The sequence below is a fragment of the Ranitomeya imitator genome, chromosome 6 (assembly GCF_032444005.1).
Source record: "Ranitomeya imitator isolate aRanImi1 chromosome 6, aRanImi1.pri, whole genome shotgun sequence".
NCBI lineage: Eukaryota > Metazoa > Chordata > Amphibia > Anura > Dendrobatidae > Ranitomeya > Ranitomeya imitator.
Window position 1 is genome coordinate 98,022,121 of NC_091287.1, and position 21,772 is coordinate 98,043,892.

Sequence of the window (21,772 nt, forward strand, 5' to 3'; positions counted from 1 at the left end):
CGCAGTACATTGCACAGCCCGCGCAGTACATTGCAATGTGGGCATCATATCCCTGTTAAAAAAAAGAATTAAAATAACAAATAGTTATATACTCACCTTCCGTCGGCCCCCGGATCCAAGCGAAGCGTTTACCGATGCTCCTCGCGCGCTCCGGTCTCAAGAGTGCATTGCGGTCTCGCGAGATGATGACGTCGCAGTCTCTTGAGACAGCTACATCATCATCTCGTGAGACCGCAATGCATGGACCGGCCACCGGAGCGTCGCGAGGAGCGGGAAAGGCCTGGGCTGGATCCGGAAGGTGAGTATATAATGATTTTTAAAATTATTTTTAACATTAAATCCCGTGCCAATGACGCTGATTGGTCGTGCCGGCTGGGCGCGAGCAATCAGCAAAGCGGGATTTAAATCCCGCGCCAATGTCTGGGGGGTAGTATAGAGGGGGCACTGACTGCAGGGGAGTAGGGAGCGGCTGGACTGTGCCCGTCGCTCCCAAGAGTGCACTGCGGTCTCGCGAGATGTTGACTTGCGGTCTCGCGAGGCCGCTACGTCTTCATCTCGCGAGACCGCAATGCATGGACCGGTCACCGATCTCTTTAAAATATACTGAATGCTGGTTGTTTCGGGACCTTTCACACCATTTGTAATGTGTTTAGCTGGCATCATCATGGAATAGTGGCTGCAGATATTTTAATTTCTCCTTTGTGTTGTAGAGATATTAGCTTATAATATTTAGCTTATAATTTACAATAAATGCATGGGGATGTAACTAGAGAATTGTTTCTAGGTTTATGTACTTTTTTTGACCTGTAAGACATTCACCAATCATTAAACAGTCAGCAACGTACAGGGGCTAAAAAAAGAACATAACCCCCAATAGCTTAGAGCAGGTTTCTCAGTGTGAGACATGTAAGTCAGCTCTTCAATGAGAACAGTGAGTAGAGCTATGTGTGATTACAAAGTGCTGGAAATAGATCAGAGATTACAATCGCCTTTCAGTTTTTTGTCTCAGGGCAGTCAGTGTGGAGGAAACGGAAACGCAGCACATCTGAGTTTTGTCACATTATAAGGGCTCGCTCACACTAGCATATAAATCAGACTTGTGTAATCTGATTAAAAAAATTGGATTGCTCTCAGACCAATGTTATTCCATGGGCAGTGCAGATCTTAGTATTTTTTCTCCCCTGTGTTCGGCATGAGAAAAAAATTGCAGCATGTTGCGATTTTACTCCGAAATTGGTAAAGTGTGAGAAAAAAAAATCACACTCCATACAGACAATCAGTATGGTATCCGATTTTTATAGATACATTACAATTCTGTGGCATCGGAAACTGCAAATGATAAAAGATTAATAGTGGCTGAATAAAAAAAAAACAAAAAACGATACAGATTGCACATGGACAGCAGACGGATGACAAGTGAGAAATAATCGTCCCACTCGCCTGGATGAGAACACAGACTTATATATGCTCTGGCAAAAGTTAAGAGACCACCGGCAAAACGTTCAGTTTTTTGTCTGATTTTTCTCTTTATGGGTATATTTTTAAGTAAAATGTCAGAAGTTTATAGAATAAATTAACAATTTACAACATGTCTCTGAATTTCCAAGCAATGCATTTTGTTTTTTTTCTGAAAAGGAGAAATGGTCAAAATTAAATAAAAACAAAAAACAAAAAAAACCAAGTGCTTTCAGATCTCAAATAATGCAAAGAAAACAAGTTCAGAATCATTTAGAAACAACAATACTAATGTTTTATCTTAGGAAGAGTTCAGAAATCAATATTTTGTGGAATAACCATGATTTTTAGTCACAGCTTTCATGCGTCTTGGCATGCTTTCCACCAGTCTTTCACACTGCTTCTGGCACAAAAATGTAAGCAGTTCTTTGTTTGATGGCTTGTGACTATCCATCATCCTCTTGATTACATTCCAGAGGTTTTCAATGGGGCACAGGTCTGGCTGGAGATTGGGCTGGGCATGACAGGGTTTTGATGTGGTGGTCTCTGAAAAAAGCAGATGTGGTATCTCAAAAAGCAGCACAAAAAATAATAGGGTGCAATCGCTCTCCAGGCATGTACCAAACCTTTGCAATAAATATAAAAAAATGATGAAGGCAGCATGCCAGTGTGTCAGCAACCACTCTCTGTAGCATACAGTTGACAGTGTTCCACATTTTGGGACTATTGACACAGACCGCCTTAACGGGGTATTTTAATTTTTTTTTTTTAAACTGGATAACACTTTGAAATATGACTTTAAAACCATGATCTTCGAACATGACACTTTCGGATGTAAACAATGCTCCTTTTGAGCTGAGCCTAATGTCATAAGCGTTTGATATGTGTGTTCATATGAAAACTATTCAATCATTTCCTTATATATTGTGTGCCATGTTCAATAATTTTTCTATTGCGGAGTCAAAAAGTATTCTTATACCACATATTTATTGGTTTAGTGGAAAGGATTTTTAAAGCAGTGTCCTCATTCTGCATTATAAGCCTTTTATTCTGCTTGTTGCCTTACTATCCATAATTACTGCTCATAAACATGTGGGAAGCCGTCAAGAGCGTTCAAACTGGTTGTAGTTTCTGTAGCGTTTATTAGGGGTGTTGGCAATCACTTATCCTAGATGGATACAATTCTACCCAGCAAACTAACTATACTGTATCCTATCTATAAACAAATCTGTATTCTGCATTTGTACAGTACCCAGAGGGCACCTGCTCCTCTCCGCTACCCTCCATTATGATAAATCAGTCAAATAGCTCTTCAAAATATAGATTTAACAGGCGTCAGCGCATTTAATGACTTATGAATAATTTGTATTTAGTTTTCGTAGATTAATTCACAGTATTGAGAATTCATGTTCCAAATAATAGCTGACGGCATTGCTGTCACTTGCAAAATATCTTTTTCAGGTGCAATGCCTCTGAGATCTATCAGAAGATTTGGAGTGTATAATGCATTGCTGTTTTATTATACTACTGTACTCATGTAGATTTTCAGGGTTTTTTTGTGTCATATGAGATTTTCCATCAAACTGTTAGCATGAAATATTTATTGAATATGACACACATGGCTAATTCCTGGGAGTCCAGCACTATATTCCTGGAAATATGTGTGCCCTTGTGCCTTTTACTTAAGAAAATGTGCCCACTTGTTGGGTCTTGAGTTCACTTAAGGGCAGGTGCATATGAATGTATTTTCGGTCCATATGTGATCTGACAGAATACCTGATCACACTCAGACCAATGTTAGTCTATGGGGCCATGAACATATCTGATTTTTTCTTTGGTCTGATACTGCATGCTTAAATTTGCTGCATGCTCAAATGTGATCCAATATTCTGATTATACTCGGCCATGCAAGTCAGTGAGTGGTGGGAAACATAGGACTGCACACGGATGACATTGGAGTACAATCCAATTTCCATTACCTCACACAATGAGGAAAAGGGAGAAATGTTGTCCTCCATCTTCTCTTCATCCAAGGGAATCGGATCAAACTATGCTCACACTCTGATCAAACGCCGATCAGAGAGTCTTTTGTTCTCTTGGATGAGAAAACACATGGTCATGTGGACCTGCCCTAAGGCTCATGCAAAGGAACGCATATGAGTATGTATTATGGAGCTTGACAGCCTTCATGTTCTGCTGGAGCTCGGACGCTGTATGTAAACGTGTTAGTGTTGTATACCTGTGTATAAAATTAGTACCATTCTGCTGACTACCAGATGTGTACATGAGGGCTTGCCAAGAGTGACCACATATGATTGACCACCTCTTGACTGGTGACATGGGAGAGGTATCTGTTGGTAGTGGCTTACAGATGTTAAGTCCTTATTTGTAGGGATAGTGCCTCTGCTGAGACAGATGATATTACTGATTGTACCCGGCTCCAGTTACGAAACGCACAGTGTACAGTAAGGAAGATCTGGTACCACTGCTGGAATTTTAGTTTCCGTTGTAATCTGATGACCTTCCTATATATGTATATACACATGTACTCCTCACTTTTGATAAAACGTTCTGTGTAATGTGCATATGAATAAAAATAAGATACTGCCACGCATCCTTCAAATTCCTATTTGCTTTTCCAGTGCCGAGAACTTGATCTTCTCCAGTCTTTTCTTGGTAATAACTTGCTGCACTCAGAAAGTGTCCCCGGCAGCCTACCAATGCCCACCATGGTGTCATGCCATAAATATCAACGTGGTCTCTGCCGTTGCCGGCCATGATAGCGATGCCCCCTGTAAAGTATTAAAAGACTGGCCATCCTAATATATGTTTGTATGTAAGCTTAGTCTACAGTGATGGTAATTTTGCTGAGATTGAACCCTATCTTCGCTCTTGTAAATTGACGGATGAATTGTTGGATGGTTAGCTGGGCAATCATAGATGTACTATTAATACAGCTTAATACAGTGTGTCCATAAAGTCATGGTGCACTTTTGACCAGTCACTGGAAAGCAACAAAAAAAAAGATAGAAATGTGAAATCTGCAACAAATAAAAACTCTCCCAGTTTCATACCTATTCAGTACAGTTCAATGTGGCCTCCATTTATTGCCGTACACACATCCAAACGATAGTGAAGTTCGTGCCACTTACGGGTAAGGACGTCTGGTGTAACAGAGTGAATAATGTCTGTGACTCTCTGTTTTAAGTGATTAATGTTGTTGATACATTCAGTGTACACATATTGCTTCACATAACCCCAAAAGTGAAAGTCTAAGGGTGTCAGATCTGGGGATCGTGGTGGCCATAGCTTGACAGAACCCCTGCCTATCCACTGCCAGGGAAATGTTCTATCCAGAAACTAACGATCAATGGTGTTGTAGTATGGAGGAGCACCGTCCTGTTGAAAGATGACACCTTCTGGAAATTGTAGCACTGCATACAATTCCAACATGCCAAGATACGTATTTGCCGTCACAGACCGCTCCGTGAAAAAAAAAATGGGCCTATCACCTTATCATGCATCAGGCCACACTACACGTTCACTTTAGGGGTGTTATGTTCATACTCAACCTATGCATGAGGATGCTCAGCAGCCCGTAATTTGGGCGTTATGGCAATGGACATGTACACAGATATGGAAGGTCGCCTCATCGCTAAACACAATCTTCTGCAAAAATCCAGCCACAGAACACACTGAACTTTCCTCTGTACCTTCCACATCTCGACTGGCATGAAAAACCACACTGCTGGCATAAGCTTGTGGTTGCATGATGTCACAGACCTGGCAGTGTATTAATCAGAGTTCAGTTTATCAGGGGTTAATCTGACTGGGGGCTCAGCAACAGCTTAAATGAGTTTGTGTTGTTTGATTGGTTCCTGTTATCTCTCCTCATGAACAGGTCTGATATGATTGGGCCATAGAAAGGGCGCCAAAATGTAAACTATAAATAGATTCCTGTTACTGGTCAAAAGTGCACCGTGACTTTACGGACACACTGTAGTTAGTGTAAGACTACGCGTTTATCCTCAGCTTTTTCCTTTTGGGATAGTTCAGCTTCCTTACTACAAACGGGTTAAGCACAGAATTAGAAGACAAATGCTGGCCATATGCAGAGCTGATGTTACGGCTCACAGGCATTCAGCCCCACATGCGTAGTGCTGCAGTATGAGTCTGCTGTCGCGAGGATTCATTAGTGAGGAGCAGAGAAAGCTTCATGTTGGGTCCAGATCCCATCAGAACGGTACTGGAGGTTAGTTTCCCTCCTAGCATCAGGCAGTAGAGCTGTGAGATAATCATTGTGCGTTTAGTCCAAGTGCGTAGCGTAACACGGCACGAGGATATGAGCATCCCGCCATCTGGCTCTTAGAAAGAATGTTATTGTAAATATTGGAATCGCTTTTTGTTCAGGATATTTGCAATTTGAAACATGACAAGCATTTTGCTCAGTGCGAGGTTCATCTTAATCATAGGCAGAAATTGCTATTACCATGTCATTAAGACAAGGTTTTAGGTAAAGAAAGATTTCTATTATTTCTTTATTTATTATTTTGTGACTCGCTGATCATCATTGGGCACAAACCTACAAACAATGAATGACCCTCGTTCTGTCTGACCAGGCTTACACATGTTGTAGGATTGGCCACTCGTTTCAATGGTTGGCATTCAAAAATATATGGCGATCTGCAGATTCTCCCACAGATTTTGCCTGTACCAGGGGCTGCAATGGTCAGCTTATCATTTTGGGAAACTTTATATTAAACAATGACTTGTGGAGAATTAGTCAGGCTTATCCTATTGATGATTTGTCCTCATGAAGATTGGTGTGGGTCTAACATTTTGCACCCCCACGTTCTGATGTTTTTGCTCTGGCAGTGTCAGCCGGATGTAAACCGTGGACAGCCAGAACAGGCACAGCTTCATCATTCTTGTGTAATGAGTGTTGCCTAGAAAAGCAGATTAGGTCCTATTGACATCAATAGGTTATCAATATTCTAAGTCTGGAAAAAACATTTAAGACTCATTTAAAATTTATGCTAATGTAAAATCTCCCTCAAAATCTTAGTAAATTCTGTACATTTCATGTAATTTCATGTCCTTTTGTTCATGGGCTTCATAGTGTCCTAATGAGCTTTCGCACAGTAACATGGCTCAGTGGCACTGCTGGGAATTTGTAGTGAACAATGCTTTGCCCATATGTCCTTAATTCAGATTGAGTTAGGCACTAGCCATTACAACATTACATTCAATCTACTTGATTATAGGAATTATCATATGGACTGAAGAGACTAGTCCAGCCCCGGGTGGCTTTACTCTGCACTGCTCTAGTTGATCAACAAGTTTCCTACATGTGCGTACTTGTGGACAGAGCTGCCAATCAACTAGAGTGATGTAGGGTGAGGTTGGCTCTTTAAAATATGTTATCTCTGAAACATCGGAGCGTTTCAGAAAAAAACATACCTGGTTATATTTCTCCAGCCAAACTTTTATTCATACCACCTTGGTTTGGACAGCATAAATCAAGTGACAGATTCCTTTTCAGTATTTATTGGTATTCTAAGGGATAGGAGAAGTTAGAGTATACTCTGTAGGTGCTACTATGTATAGGGAACATAATACCTTATTTACATGTATTTTCAGTTTGCATTTTGTATACAGTGTATACTAGGAAGAATCTCCCAACATATGTCTTTAAAAAGAGACCATGACTGAGACCTAGTAGTGGCATTTGTCACTCACTCATACACTATATTAGACTCTCTATCATATTCATCATATGCTTTTTTTAACAGCTTTTTAAGACAGATACAGCTGTTAGGCATCTGCCACAGACATCCCTCACCCATAAGGAATAATGACATTTATTGAATACTAGATGGTGGCCAGATTCTAACGCATCGGGTATTCTAGACTATGTATGTATGTATGTGGCGCTTAGCACAGCCACGTAGTATATATAGCACAGCCACGTAGTATATAGGACAGCCACATAGTATATAGGACAGCCACGTAGTATATAGGACAGTCACGTAGTATATAGGACAGCCACGTAGCATATAGGACAGCCACGTAGCATATAGGACAGCCACGTAGCATATAACACAGCCACGTAGCATATAACACAGCCCACACAGTATATAACACAGGCCACGTAGTATATAACACAGGCCACGTAGTATATAACACAGGCCACGTAGTGTATAACACAGCCCACGCAGTATATAACACAGTGTGGGCACCATATCCCTGTTAAAAAAAAAAAAAAATTAAAATAAAATAAAAAATAGTTATATACTCACCCTCTGGCATCCCTCGAAGCCATCCACGCGAGACCACTAAGTCATCTAGGTAATTTCGCAATGCATCACTGGGAACGGAAGCTGGCGGCAGCATCGTGTGCATCGGTGGACGTCGCAAGGTGAGAATAGCACATTTTTTAAAATTATTTTTAACATTATATCTTTTTACTATTGATGCTGCATAGGCAGGGGGCACTGAGAGTAGGGAGGAGGCACTGACTGGAGGAGAGTAGGGAGGGGCCAATCCGCGGCCGGACTACACCTGTCGCTAATTGGTCAAGGCCGGCCAGGCACGACCAATCAGCGACGCGGGATTTCCGTTACGGAAGTTAGTTACAGACAAACAGATGGTAGTACCCCTTAGACAATTATATATATATAGACTAGATAGTGGCCCGACGTAACGCAGTCCATTAGCGCTGCTATTAACCCTGTGTGAGCGCTGACTGGAGGGGAGTACGGAGCGGGCACTGACTGCGGGGAGAAAGGAGCGGCTATGTTATCGCCGGACTGCGCCCGTCGCTGATTGGTCGTGGCAGTGGTCGTGGGCGTTTTGCCACGACCAATCAGCGACTTGGATTTCATGACAGACAGAGGCCGCCACCAATGAATATCCGTGACAAAGTCAGAAGGACAGACAGAAAGACGGAAGTGACCCTTAGACAATTATATAGTAGATGTCATGAAAAGCTTATATCATACCTACTAGTTTAGCGGATGTCCTAGATGGATGCTGTACAGTAGGAAAATAAAAGGGTGCACCAGCATCCAAGGGACTTTATTAGCACCAGCATACGTGTGTGCGTGTGTATGTATGTACAGTGTGTGTATATATATATATATATATATATATATATATATACACAATGTATGTGTGTGTGTGTGTATATAGTGAAAAAAAAATATACAGACACGCACACACGCACACACACACGCACACACACACACACACACACACACGCACCTTAAAGATACTTCCTCCTCACCCCCAATGGGAGAGGTCTTTGTTGTCCTTTCTCATTCTCTGGTCCTCTACCAGAGGCCTGGGATTTTGAGATTTCTGCGCAGGAGCTTAGCTGTTCCCAGCATTGTGCTTTTATGGACATATGGACAGAGAGCACAGATGTTGCTCCTGGGATCTGTTGTAGCCATTCTTCCAACTTAGGGGTCACTGCTCCAAGTGCTCCTATCGCGCGTGCACGCACACACGCACACACGCACACACGCACACACGCACACACGCACGCACACACGCACACACGCACACACGCACACACGCACACACTGGCTGTAATAAAGATGCAGATTATTGGATGCTGGTGATTCCTTTTCATTTTCTTGTGCATTAGACCTTTTCAGGTCTGAGGGCCATATGTCATACTGAATCACGCCCAAGGGCCGCAATAAAACCTAGAGGGCTATTATCATGAGACATTTCCGGCATATCAAAATTATATACAACATATGTTTGATAGAGAAGAGTCCAGAAAGTGAAACATTCTCTTATGGGAATAAGTGGGGCACCCTTTACCCACAATTGGCAATTAGGAGAGCAGAAGGACATGTGTGAATGTGGCTCTCACAAATATAAACTTAAATGTCATCAGCTACAATATATAAAGCCACAAGTATAGATTGACACCTGTAACTTGTAATCTTTCTGAAGTTATAAAGAGGGGTCAAAGGACCCCATTTTCCTAAAATTTATGGATGACACAGAAATGCAGCGTCGGACTGGAGCACCTTGGGCCCACCAGAGAAAATCATTCTTGGGGCCCACAATGTAGCTACATAGACATAAATACAAGACCACCAATTATGCGGTAAAATACGCTAATATCAGGGTATAATATAAGGTAGTACACGTCTTAATGATATAGCACGGATTGAGGTAGCCACCCTCATAGAATATAATGTAGCCACCCTCATAGAATATATTGTAGCCTCCCTCATAGGGTATAATGCATTCCCCTTCATAGAGTATAATGCAGCCCCCTCATAGTGTTTAATGTAGCCCAGTCATAGGGTATAATGCAGCCCCCGTAGAATATTATGCAGCCCCCTTATAAGGTATAATGTAGCCTTCCCCATATGATATAATGCAGCTCCCCTAATATAGCATAATATAGCCCCCCATAGAGTATAATGCTGCACCCTCATAGCGTATAGTGCAGCTCCCCTTATAGGGTACAATTCAGCCCTCTCATAGGGTATAATGCAGCCCTCTCATAGGGTATAATATAATATAGCCCCCTCATAGGGTATAATGCAGCCCTCTCATAAGGTATAATATAATATAGTCCCCTCATAGGGTATAATGCAGCCCCCGTCCGTAGAATATAATCCAGCTCCACAGTATTAAGGCCACCAGTACGAACTTCCTGACATATATGAAAACAAAACAAAACCACCATACTCTCCTCTCCTTCTCATTTCCCTGCTGATCCCGGCTCTGATCCGGTCTCAGCAGCTGCACTGTCATTTGCGCAGAACACAACATGGCACGCGATGACGTGACGTAATCACGTACCGGCTGTGTCAGAGGCAGAGGGGAATGAGGGGGAGGGAGCTTCATGTGACGCTTTCTCCTCCATTATTGCTTTCAACTGTATCGGCATCTATGATACTGATACAGTTGAATGCAGCGTGTACTGGGGTACAGCAGCGGTGGAGCAGTGGGTGGCAGGGGGCAGAAGCTGACTACTGTGGCTAAAACCTGTGCCCACTGCTAAAGAGAAATAAATATTCACTGCTCCCCACACCCATGGTCGCCCCCGTGCTGCAAGTTGTGCACTTTCTACGTCTTATTACCTCGATCTGTTGTTTACAGACATGCGGATGCAGCAGCGCAGAGAATGAGGACTCAGTGGTAACTTAACCAACAGATATTTATTTGATTTACATGAATATATGTGGTGCCTATGGCACAATATCAAAGGGTAAAGCCAGCAATGCTCACTCGGATCTGGTTACTTTGTTCTTCAGTCGGATCTGCTCACTTGGTTCCTCACTTGGATTTGGTTACTCTTTTCCGGTCACTTGGTTATGGTCACTCAGTTCCTCACTCTCAATGGTGGCTACAAGCCAACTCCGCTGCATAGGACTTCCATCTCAACACAGGTCCAGGACTCCTCCTCTTCTCTGCTCTCCAAATCTTTTATAATTAATAACTGAGCCACTGCTGTCATCTGACCTGGTGTCTCCTCCAGTGTCTTCCCCCACAAGAACCATGTTCTTCGTTCTGCAGTTCCTGATGATGCAGTTCTTGCTACTTTCTCTTGTGGTACCCACTTGCCGACGCTCTATTAGGGTTCAAACTGTAGAAATCTCTAGTGTGTTCATCTCCTTACACTGTGATGCCTTTTTCTCTCTTTATTGAAATCCTTGGGATTTAATAGTCTAGCTGTTTATGCCTGTTTTTTTTCTTGAAGTAAACTAACAGAAAGATGGAGGCAAAAAGTTGACTATTTTACCACTAATGGGCGCATTGTACATGTTCTGTACTTCTGGAGCTTTTCTCAGTGTATACACTAAATTTAAATTAAAAGAAGAAATGTTGTAATTGGGACCTGACCTGTAAAAACAGAGGAATTATAGATTTTCTGGTAACATATCCTTGAAGGTAGCCTATTTTCTTGTCATATGAGATCAATTATGTCCGTAGATGGTACAATTTTTTTTACATACAAATATTACTTTTATTAGTTATTATGTAGCAGAATTTCTTTCAGTGTAAAAGGCTGTATGACCTACATAGAAGCCATAAATCAGTCTGTGACAGTCTGCCCTATCATATGTGTGCTTCCTCTTAGTTATGTGCAGATTATCTTTCCATGGAGCATAGCATGGCAGCCAAATGTGCGGACCAGAGACCTGTCATAATGAAATAACTTGGAACAAGCGACGCTATTTTCTTATCATGTCTCTGCTGACATTGCCATCTAAAGCATTGATGGCTTATAGGTGTCTCTAGTTTCGAATGAATGTGCCAAATTGAGGTCTAAAAGTAGCATCAAAGTATTCAGCATCTCTCACTTGTGTAATGTTGCAAGTACTTGGCTGATAGAGGCAGCACATCCAGCTCATTGTATCTGGCCTTTATGACTCCCCAAATGTCACGAACTCTCACGAGGTTGGAACAATCAAGAGCAGGTGAACGTCACAGGTCTTTGGAGATATGGAGTTACTCAAAAACTGTGTTAGAATTTTGCGGGGAACTTTTAACCATAAATGTTAGTTCTGTGTAGAAGCACTTACAGATCTAGGTGGGAAGGTGTACGTTCTTCTAAGGGTTCTTTCTGTTGTCCTTGTCCTTTTTTAACTTTCTAGTTGGCTCAGAATTAGCTTATGAAGCCCAGTCACAGCACACTGTGTTAATACTAAATCTCCTGGCTCCAACCTAGGCCGACAGCTGCAGCCTCCAAGTGTATTTTCAATGTATTCTGAAATATTACATGCCATACTTTGGTTTGATGAACTTTGTTGTGGTCTCCTAAGTGTCTGCGACCAGATTTAGAAAAGCCACCTCAGCTAAAACCCGCATTTGATTGAAAGCATAATTTGCTGTGATCTGTACATTTGTATCTTTGGTTACATGTATTTTACTGTTGCTAAATAGTTTCATAAATTACGATTTGTTCTGGGAAATGTTCTGATTAAAGGGAACTGTCTAATCGCAACCCTTTCAAGTGTGACTTGACTTCGCTGTGGGTCAGGTTATTCAGACTATCAGCAATCGGCATATTATGTTGTAATATTTTGTTGTGGTAAGATGTTCCCAGCTGTTCATGTAATGGCGTTTTATATGGAGGCCATTTTTGTTGGTTCATAAAAGGGTGACCGAAAGGACCTCTCCATATTCCCTTATGGGTTAAAGGGTCAGGGGTTGCCCGGATGTGACAATCACTTTAAAAGCAAGGGTCATCTGAGAGAATCTGGCCGATTATGATAATTGCACTATGATCAGATTGTGATCAGAGTTTGATCAGAGGTTTGATCATACATCATAGAGCAGTTCGATTTTCAGAACTGTGGAGAAAGAGGGGGAAAAAAGGTTTTTCATTCAGTTTGTCATCTGAGTGCAGTCTGTTTTCCACGAACCCAGAGACGTGAATGGCTGAGTGCCATAAAATTATAATTATCAGAGGCTACTTGTGCATACTTCTTATTCCGAGGAAAAAAATCAGATATGTGGACTGCCTCATTGAATAATATTGGGACGAGTGCGACTTTCAAAACCACGGATATGCCCTCGTTTGATTATTACGGTCGTGTGCACGAGCGCTAAGGCTTAAAAATACTAATGCAAAGCACCTATTACACACATGCTGATTGCTATATTTGTTCCGTATGTTAAGTGCTGGAGAGGTTTTTTTTAAAGGGGTGTTTCCCTGATTAGACTTTTATGGTATATCCTGTCAAAATATGGGTTCCACCACTGGGACGTGAATCTGTTTCACAGTGGTGTGGGTGAAGAGGTGGCGATCCTTAAATGTGCCAAAATGTCTAGCACAGGAAATCTTCTTTTAAGGCAAACATATGTAGGAAGTTCTCCGCTATTGGAGATGTAGCTTATTTTATTTAATTAAATATTATATGTGGATAAATTAAATCTGTAAAATATCTTAAGTTCTCTATCCAGTGTCTTTTTAAACGGTTTTCCTGTCTAAAGTTTTTTCAACTCATTGGCCTTATTCTGCTTGACCCGCTTCAGCACCGACTTTCCCGTTTGCAGATGACGGTGGTGGTGGGGATGTCATGACCCACTACAGCCAATGTAGTGTGGGCTGCAGATGTGGGCTGCTGGTCAATAAACCCAATGATTGGCTGCAGCAGTCTCATGTGCTGTAGTCGTGAAGGTACCGATGAAGCCTGTAAACAATCATTGGGAGCAACAGCGGAGAGTCTGTGCTGAAGCAGGGAAGACTGTAAGTACCACTGTTTTATCAACTGGAAACTGGAAAACCCCGTCAAAAATAGTACTTTTACTTTGACTCATTATGCCTTTGCAGTAATCTATTAATTTGAGGAATTTTTGTGTTAAGCATATTTTGAAGTAGCCGCAGAGAGCAGATTCTTAGAAGAAATAAAAGTAATTTCTATCTTGCAAACTTTTTGGTTTCATTATTTATGTTGTTTTTTTTTATTTTTGTGAGTAATTTTTTTTTATAACTTTCATTTCTAGGACGGCACAAAGCAGAAGCGAGAGCGAAAGAAGACCGTATCATTCAGCAGTATGCCAGCCGAGAAAAAGATCAGCAGCGCGAGTGATTGCATCAATTCAATGGTTGAAGGATCAGAACTGAAAAAAGTCCGGTCCAACTCCAGGATCTATCACAGATACTTTCTTTTAGATGCAGATATGCAGTCTTTGAGGTGGGAGCCTTCGAAGAAAGATTCCGAAAAGGCAAAAATAGACATTAAATCTGTAAAAGAGGTCCGAACTGGAAAAAATACAGATATTTTTCGTAGCAATGGAATTTATGACCAGATTTCAGAAGACTGTGCTTTTTCTATAATATATGGCGATAATTATGAATCCTTAGATCTTGTTGCAAACTCTGCTGATGTTGCCAATATTTGGGTAACTGGTTTACGATATTTAATTTCATACGGGAAGCACACTCTTGACATGATTGAAAGTTTCCAGGATAACATGCGGATGTCATGGCTTTCTCAAATGTTCAGGGAAGTAGATGAGGAGAATGCGGGACAGGTACCTCTATGTAAAGCTGTGCAATTTATAAAGAGATTAAACCCAGGTCTTAAAAGCAGCAAAATTGAATTAAAATTCAAAGAGTTGCAGAAATCGAAAGATAAAAGTCACACTGATGTAACCCAAGATGAGTTTATTGAAGTTTTCCATGAACTTTGCACTAGACCAGAGATTTACTTTTTGCTAGTGCAGTTCTCCAGCAATAAGGAATATTTGGACACAAAGGACCTCATGATGTTTTTGGAAGCTGAGCAAGGTATTGCACAGGTAACAGAAGAAATCAGCCTTGACATTATCAAGAAGTATGAACCATCTAAAGGCAAGGAGAAAGGTTGCCTCTCGCTGGATGGCTTTACAAATTATCTTATGTCTCCAGATAGTTGTATTTTCGATCCAGAACACAAAAAAGTTTGCCAAGATATGACACAGCCTTTATCTCACTATTATATAAATTCATCCCATAATACATATTTAATAGAAGATCAATTTAGGGGTCCTTCAGATATTACTGGGTATATTCGTGCTCTCAAAATGGGGTGCAGAAGTGTAGAACTAGATGTCTGGGATGGTCCAGATAATGAACCTGTCATTTACACTGGCCATACAATGACAACACAGATTGTTTTTCGCAGTGTGATTGACATCATTAACAAATATGTCTTCCATGCATCGGAGTTCCCATTGATTCTTTGCTTGGAAAACCATTGCTCCGTCAAGCAGCAGAAAGTCATGGTTCAACACATGAAAAAAATCCTAGGAGATAAACTTTATACCACTCCACCAAATGCAGAAGATGCCTATCTTCCATCTCCTGAGATTTTAAAAGGCAAAATATTAATAAAGACTAAAAAACTCCCCTCTGAGTGCTCGGGGTTTGAAGGCGATGTTACGGATGAAGATGAAGGAGTTGAAATGTCGCAAAGGGTAGAGAAAGGAGAAGAGCAGCAAAATATAGTACCTGTGAAGCGAATACAGCTTTGCAAAGAGCTCTCGGACCTTGTTAGCCTTTGTAAATCCGTTCAGTTCACAGATTTCCAAACATCGTTCCAGAACCAGAAATATTGGGAAGTGTGCTCCTTCAATGAAGTGGCCGCTGGCAAATATGCAATTGACAGTCCTGGTGATTTTGTTAATTATAACAAAAAGTTTCTGTCTCGGATATTCCCAAGCCCAATGAGAATAGACTCCAGCAATATGAACCCGCAAGATTATTGGAAATGTGGTTGCCAAATAGTTGCTATGAACTTTCAGACTCCAGGTCTAATGATGGATCTTAACATTGGCTGGTTTCGACAGAATGGAAACTGTGGATTTGTTCTACGACCGGCCATAATGCGTGAGGAGGTCTCTTTTTTTAGTGCAAACACAAAAGATTCTGTGCCTGGAGTTTCTCCTCAGCTTCTTCATATTAAAATAATAAGTGGTCAGAATTTTCCAAAACCTAAAGGGTCAGGAGCTAAAGGAGATGTTGTGGATCCCTATGTCTATGTGGAAATTCATGGAATACCTGCAGACTGCGCAGAGCAGAGGACAAAAACCGTTCATCAGAATGGAGACAATCCAATATTCGATGAAAGCTTTGAGTTTCAGGTTAATCTTCCAGAACTAACAATGGTTCGCTTTGTGGTGCTTGATGATGACTATATTGGAGATGAGTTTATCGGACAGTATACCATCCCATTTGAGTGTCTACAACCTGGCTACAGACATATTCCTCTACAATCTTTAACTGGAGATGTTTTGGCTCATGCCTCTTTATTTGTCCATGTAGCTATTACAAATCGCAGGGGTGGAGGCAAACCTCATAAACGCGGTCTGTCCGTTAGGAAAGCGAAGAAGTCAAGAGATTATGCATCAATGCGGACATTACTGATAAAGTCCATTGATGAAATCTTCAAAAATGCCATTCAGCCTATAAGAGACGCCACAGACCTACGTGAAAACATGCAGGTAAGAAAAGCATTAAGGTAAGAAACTAAGCTTACCTCCTGAGGATGTGTATATATATATTAATACAATATATTTTTCAATCCATCTTCCTTCATTTTAAATATTACGTTTCTTTTATTTTTTTCATAAAAGAAACTTTTTGAAGGAGTTGTCTGTAATTAACCCTTGGACATACGGTAAATTTCCAAATTAGGTGGAAAAATGTATTCCACTTAATGTATGATATGGACGGACATCTGTCTGAATGTCATCTAAAAAAATGTCTGTCTGGCTGTGGCTTCCAACATTTCAAATGTGGGCATCTGAAATTTAGAGGGGGTTCTCATATTAAACAGCACCTTTAATTTAACTCCTTTGACACAACTTGCAGGTTATGGAGGTATTGGTGATAGTCATGTTTTGGTCTTTGTGCTTGAGGGGTCACTGCCATATAAAATACTTTGAAAACAAAATGAAAACAAGATGGGGGCCTGTTAAAGGTTTTGTAGCATTCAAAACTTTAGACACTCTATGGCTCTGAGGGTCTGTTTAGTCATTGAGTACTCTTCCTTATGCTTAGTCCCCTTTCTGCAATCTCCACCATCCTTCCATAGACCTAAAGCAGCATGTATCAACTTTGAATATCAATCCTCTACAGAGCAGCATAAAAAAAGACTTTTCCCACCATTGCCATATCTAAAACATTTTGCCAGACCTGGGGTTTTGCCTTGCAATTATTCCAGGGCATATACATTTTTCCATCATAGTCCAATAGATTTGGGTTGAAATAATTTATTTGAATAAATTGTGTCCGTCAAGTAGAGGCCACTCTGTTGGATTGGTGCCTGTAGTCTGGTCACAAGCTAAACTTTCTAGTTTATGTGAGGGCAGGCAGACATTCTTCATATTCTGAACAGTCTGCCTCTCGTGACAGGTTCTCCTTCATACTCACTGCAGCAGTTTCATTACTGGTGGCTGGAACGTAGTTCTGTTCGTCCCGAAATGCTAACATGTGGTTTAAACAAATATTTAAGGATCCTGTTTTAATTCAAAGGTTTAATGTTTTGCTTTGTTTGAAAGAGGCGGACATTATTTTACTTTTGACATGTGAAAGATCATCTGACTTGAGTGCACACGCTTCACTGCACTTCCCTGGAGTTATCCAAAAACAAGCACACACTATAGAGAAATGTAGAAAAAGCTCCAAGGTCCTAGAGACTTAGAAGAAAAAGGAGAAAATCCCAGTTCCTAAAATTTATTTCCCAGTTCATACAAAAAAAAACCTGCGAGCGTTCGAAACGCGTTGCCCTTAACTTGCGTAGATTCATGTTTTAAATTTTGGAAATACATCTCTCTTGCAAGTGCACGTGTGGTCTTAATCCTGCATGCCTAGGACTGACAAGGTGAGCTCTTTTTCTGGAGATTTAGAAACCTTATGATGACTGTTCTGCTACTTTAGAGTACTGGATTTACTGGTTTACGTGAGAATTAAAAGAATACATTTGTTATCAGATATGACCCCAGCAATTGTACTAGGCACTAAGGTACCAAGTAGAGATGTCTGTGCTGTTGATTGAGGTTTGATAAAATAGGCTTTGCCTTAAACTAAAAGGATTGTCTACCGATTGAACAAGCCCTTCTGAATCCTTATGTTTCCCCCCTGTAAAATAATATCACTTATATTTACCTCTGCTTCCTGTGGTGTTAGGGTAGGTGCACACGGGATGGATGTTGCGTGCTTGTGTAATGTCCAACTCACATAGTCCAGATGTTACAGCATGGTGGATGGGATTTCAAGAAGTCCCATGTCCCACTATGCGTGCACTGACGCTCGCAGTTCACCTGTGGAGACAGACATGCGGTTCGTCTCTCCAGACCGCAGCATGTCAATTTATCTAGCAGACATGTGCTGTGTTCAAAGCGCTGCTGATTCCTGAACATGTGCGCCTACCCTTACAGCGGTGTTGGCACTAACTCTCCCAGGGATTGTGTGACATTATGTCAGACAATCCCTGCCACCATTCATCAGTGACTTCTGTATTCTCTTCTTTGGACGAATCATGACATCCAGAGAGGAAGTGAGCGAGCAGCAGCAGCTCTTACTTTTTCTAGATGTCAAGTCTGTAGGAGCGATAAGTGAAATCAGCGCTTATTGGCGATAGGGATCATGGGATTGTTGTTCCAGGGAGAGCCAATGGCAAAATCGCTGGAATCGTCCCAGCAGCAGAGGTGAGTATAAGGGTTATTATTTTACAGGGGTGAAACATAAGGATTCTCAAACGTTTGTCCAAATAGTGGACAAGCCCTTAAAAGTTACTCTTCTATAGTAAATGGATAGTCATTTCTCTCTATTAGCGTAGATAATATTTTATAGTTCTGCCATTATTAGGCACAGCTGCAAAACTTATGAAAAAATTGAAATATTGTTAGTAATCAAGCACTGTCTAAACAATAAGCCAGTTTTGGGTGGCCGTTGACATATTAGCATTAACATTATGTAGAAGGTTTACTTTACAGGTTATCAATGCAATTTTTGACAATTATGTCTGAGATTTATTACTGTGGTGTGTGAACAATGAATAAAATGTAAGCAGTAGTCACCACTGATTTATTATGTTGCCTGATAACTTTCTATCGCAGGGCTTTTGGCCAAAAGTATTTTAGTTACATTTTATGATCCTACATGGGTATCCAAAAGGGATGTATTAAGAGTCAGGAAAAGCATCAAAATTGTATATTGTAAGGTAAGTATATGCATTGGGCCAAAGTTTCGTTATGCACCCAGAATAGCTCTTAAGTTCACCTTCAAAACGGCCACCATCTTCAGACTATTCTAGGTCCTGATTATCTGCTACCGTTTATTAAATAATACTCCTTAAACATTTGCATAATTTTTGTCTTTTAAGGAGAATCTGTTACTTTTTTAATTTGTAATCCTTGTCAGCTTATCATACATGACTTTAAAATTGTACTATTCACTTTGATGTAACAGGGTGGATGTTCACACCTCTTAATTAATTTATTGCATCTTCTCAGTGGTGTATGCCTCCATGCAACTTGCCAGCAATTCAACTGGACTGCAGAAAGGACTAGAGTAGTATTTCCGCATAAGAAACTCTTGACACTTTTGCTTAATTTTATGGTCCAGCATAGCCATACCTTGGATCTTCCCCAGCTGCACCCGTTTTGACAGTGCTACTTCAAAGGGCAAAAGTCCCAATATTGTTGCACAACCTCACATTGCACAAAAATGTCAACTTTTCAAAGTGTTTTACACAAGTTTCCTGGTATAAAAGCATTGATTAATACGCGCCAAAGTATTACGTCATTTGCAATAAACATATGAGCGTCTAACATCATCTCACAAATGATCAATACCGAGATTATAACCAAGTCAATACTGGATATTTAAAGGCCACATAAACAATAGATATCTGTCAACTTAACGACGGTTTGGCCAATCATTCATCCTGCTCCTATCTCTCCCTACTTCTCCATACAAGAAAGCCTCATTATGCCGAAGGCTGCTGTGTTCTCTACAAGAAAGCTGCTGCCAGACTCATCTAGTGACTGCTTATCTCAGCAAGAACAAAAGTCACAGGTTAGACTGGAGGCCAAGTCCACCAATATCGTCTGGCCAGTGGGGGGCCATTGGACGTACCTCCATTTGCCCCTCTTTATTTTTTCTACTTTGTGTGCCAATCTTATGTTCTTTCAGATTGATGTTGATAAACACATGATTTTAAATAAGTTTTTTTAGTCAATATATTATATACTGTACTTCGAGCCTTTTCATAAACCACATACTACTGTTAAAAGAGTTTATCCAGAAATTCACTGACTGTGGTGGACAAACAATAACTAAAATATAACCTTTAATAATATAGATAAAAATGAATAATTTTATGGCCACCAAAAATTGTGTACAGTCTATCCACTTTTTAATTTTCAATAGTGGATATTGCTGAATAACCAGACACTGGTACAACACGGAATGGGTTCAACCATCCCAGAAGAGGGAAATGAGCAATGTTTGTTAATATTGCACTAGGGCCCTTTTAATGAGATCCTAAATTCAGTATTGCTCTAAAGCCCTTAACCCACACCTCAAATTTCCCACTAACAACACTGTCTACAATAATCATGCTGGACACACTCATATTATAGCCAACTATGCTCCGTTATATGTGGTAGCACAAAATATTATATCAATAATAGCATCCTGATGTGTCCAGTAAATACTGGCCGAAATGCGTTGGGGCGACGCTATCACACTGCCTAGGTCACACACGGTGATCTGGCATGATTCATATTGACGCTGGTCTCAGCATGATTATTGGAGACAGCGTTGTTAGGGAGTGTAAGGGACACGTTTATGGGGAAAGGGAATGAACTACACTTAACCCCATTTACTTCCACCTAGATATGAATGATAGGAGCAGGGATACTTTTATAGTTGTGTGCTTGCTGTCCTTTGCAATCTCATTATAAGAGCAGCATATGCACAGAAGGAATGTTGTGCAAAGCGAATTTAGCCTCATTCCTCTGATAGTAGTGTGTTTTGAGCCTTTTTTTCTAAGTGTCTAGTTTTTGACACTGGTTGTTTAAAACCGGGCACTATATGGCGATATATCATGCGCAATATAAAATGTGGTGATTTATAAGGTCTGACTCTTTCTATTGGGCTAGTGTGCAATTGATCTAGTATTCCTAGCTGGGGTAGTTGATATATTAACCCAGCGAAGGCTAGATCTGATGCAATTCTATCTATGCCTACTCCTTGTTGAGAAATTTGAGGTGTGGGTTGTTAGGCGTCAAGTTCCAGCCACTGGACAGGGGGAATCTCGAGCCATGTCCGCTGCGGTCTCCCATTCTTCTCCAGCCGCAGTGGAGCCTGCTCAGCAGAGACGTCTGTCCCAGCGCCTGCCCAGGACAGATACTGCACATTTGGTTACTGCTGCCCTTCCCGGTTCAGCCATTATAACTAGTGCTGTCCGACGGCGAGCAGGCGCTCCTGGGACTAAGTCCTGCTTTTCCCCTCCTGAGCATGTCCAGGGGAAGACCTCTCTTTGGAGGTTGGGGGTCACACGCTCAGGTCCTGTAGCAGCTCCTATTGGTCCACTAGGAAGGTCCTGAACTGCTACAGCTATAAAAGCTGTACCATGCGCTAGTATCATTTGTGTTTGGCAGTTGCCAGTGGATACTCTGCCACACTGTATATAAGTGGTGTGAGTCTGTTGAGCTTCGGGGCTGTACACCCAGGCAGGCAGCTAGCGTCAGTGGGGGCAAATAGCCTTGGCTTAGCATGTGGTTCCTTCATGTGTGCGGTTAGCACAGAAGAGTTCCAGAGCAAACAACTTTTAGTTAGGGTTTT

General features: G+C 41.1%; 1 protein-coding gene across 2 annotated transcripts in view; it reads left to right on the forward strand.

Moving 5' to 3' along the window:
• PLCL2 (phospholipase C like 2) overlaps positions 1-21,772 on the forward strand; it is a 264,980-nt gene that overhangs the window by 134,713 nt on the left and 108,495 nt on the right. For both annotated transcript variants that reach the window (XM_069729956.1, XM_069729957.1), the window contains exon 3: positions 13,939-16,419. In XM_069729956.1, coding sequence (XP_069586057.1) covers positions 13,939-16,419 — 2,481 coding nt within the window. The remainder of the gene's footprint in view (positions 1-13,938; positions 16,420-21,772) is intronic.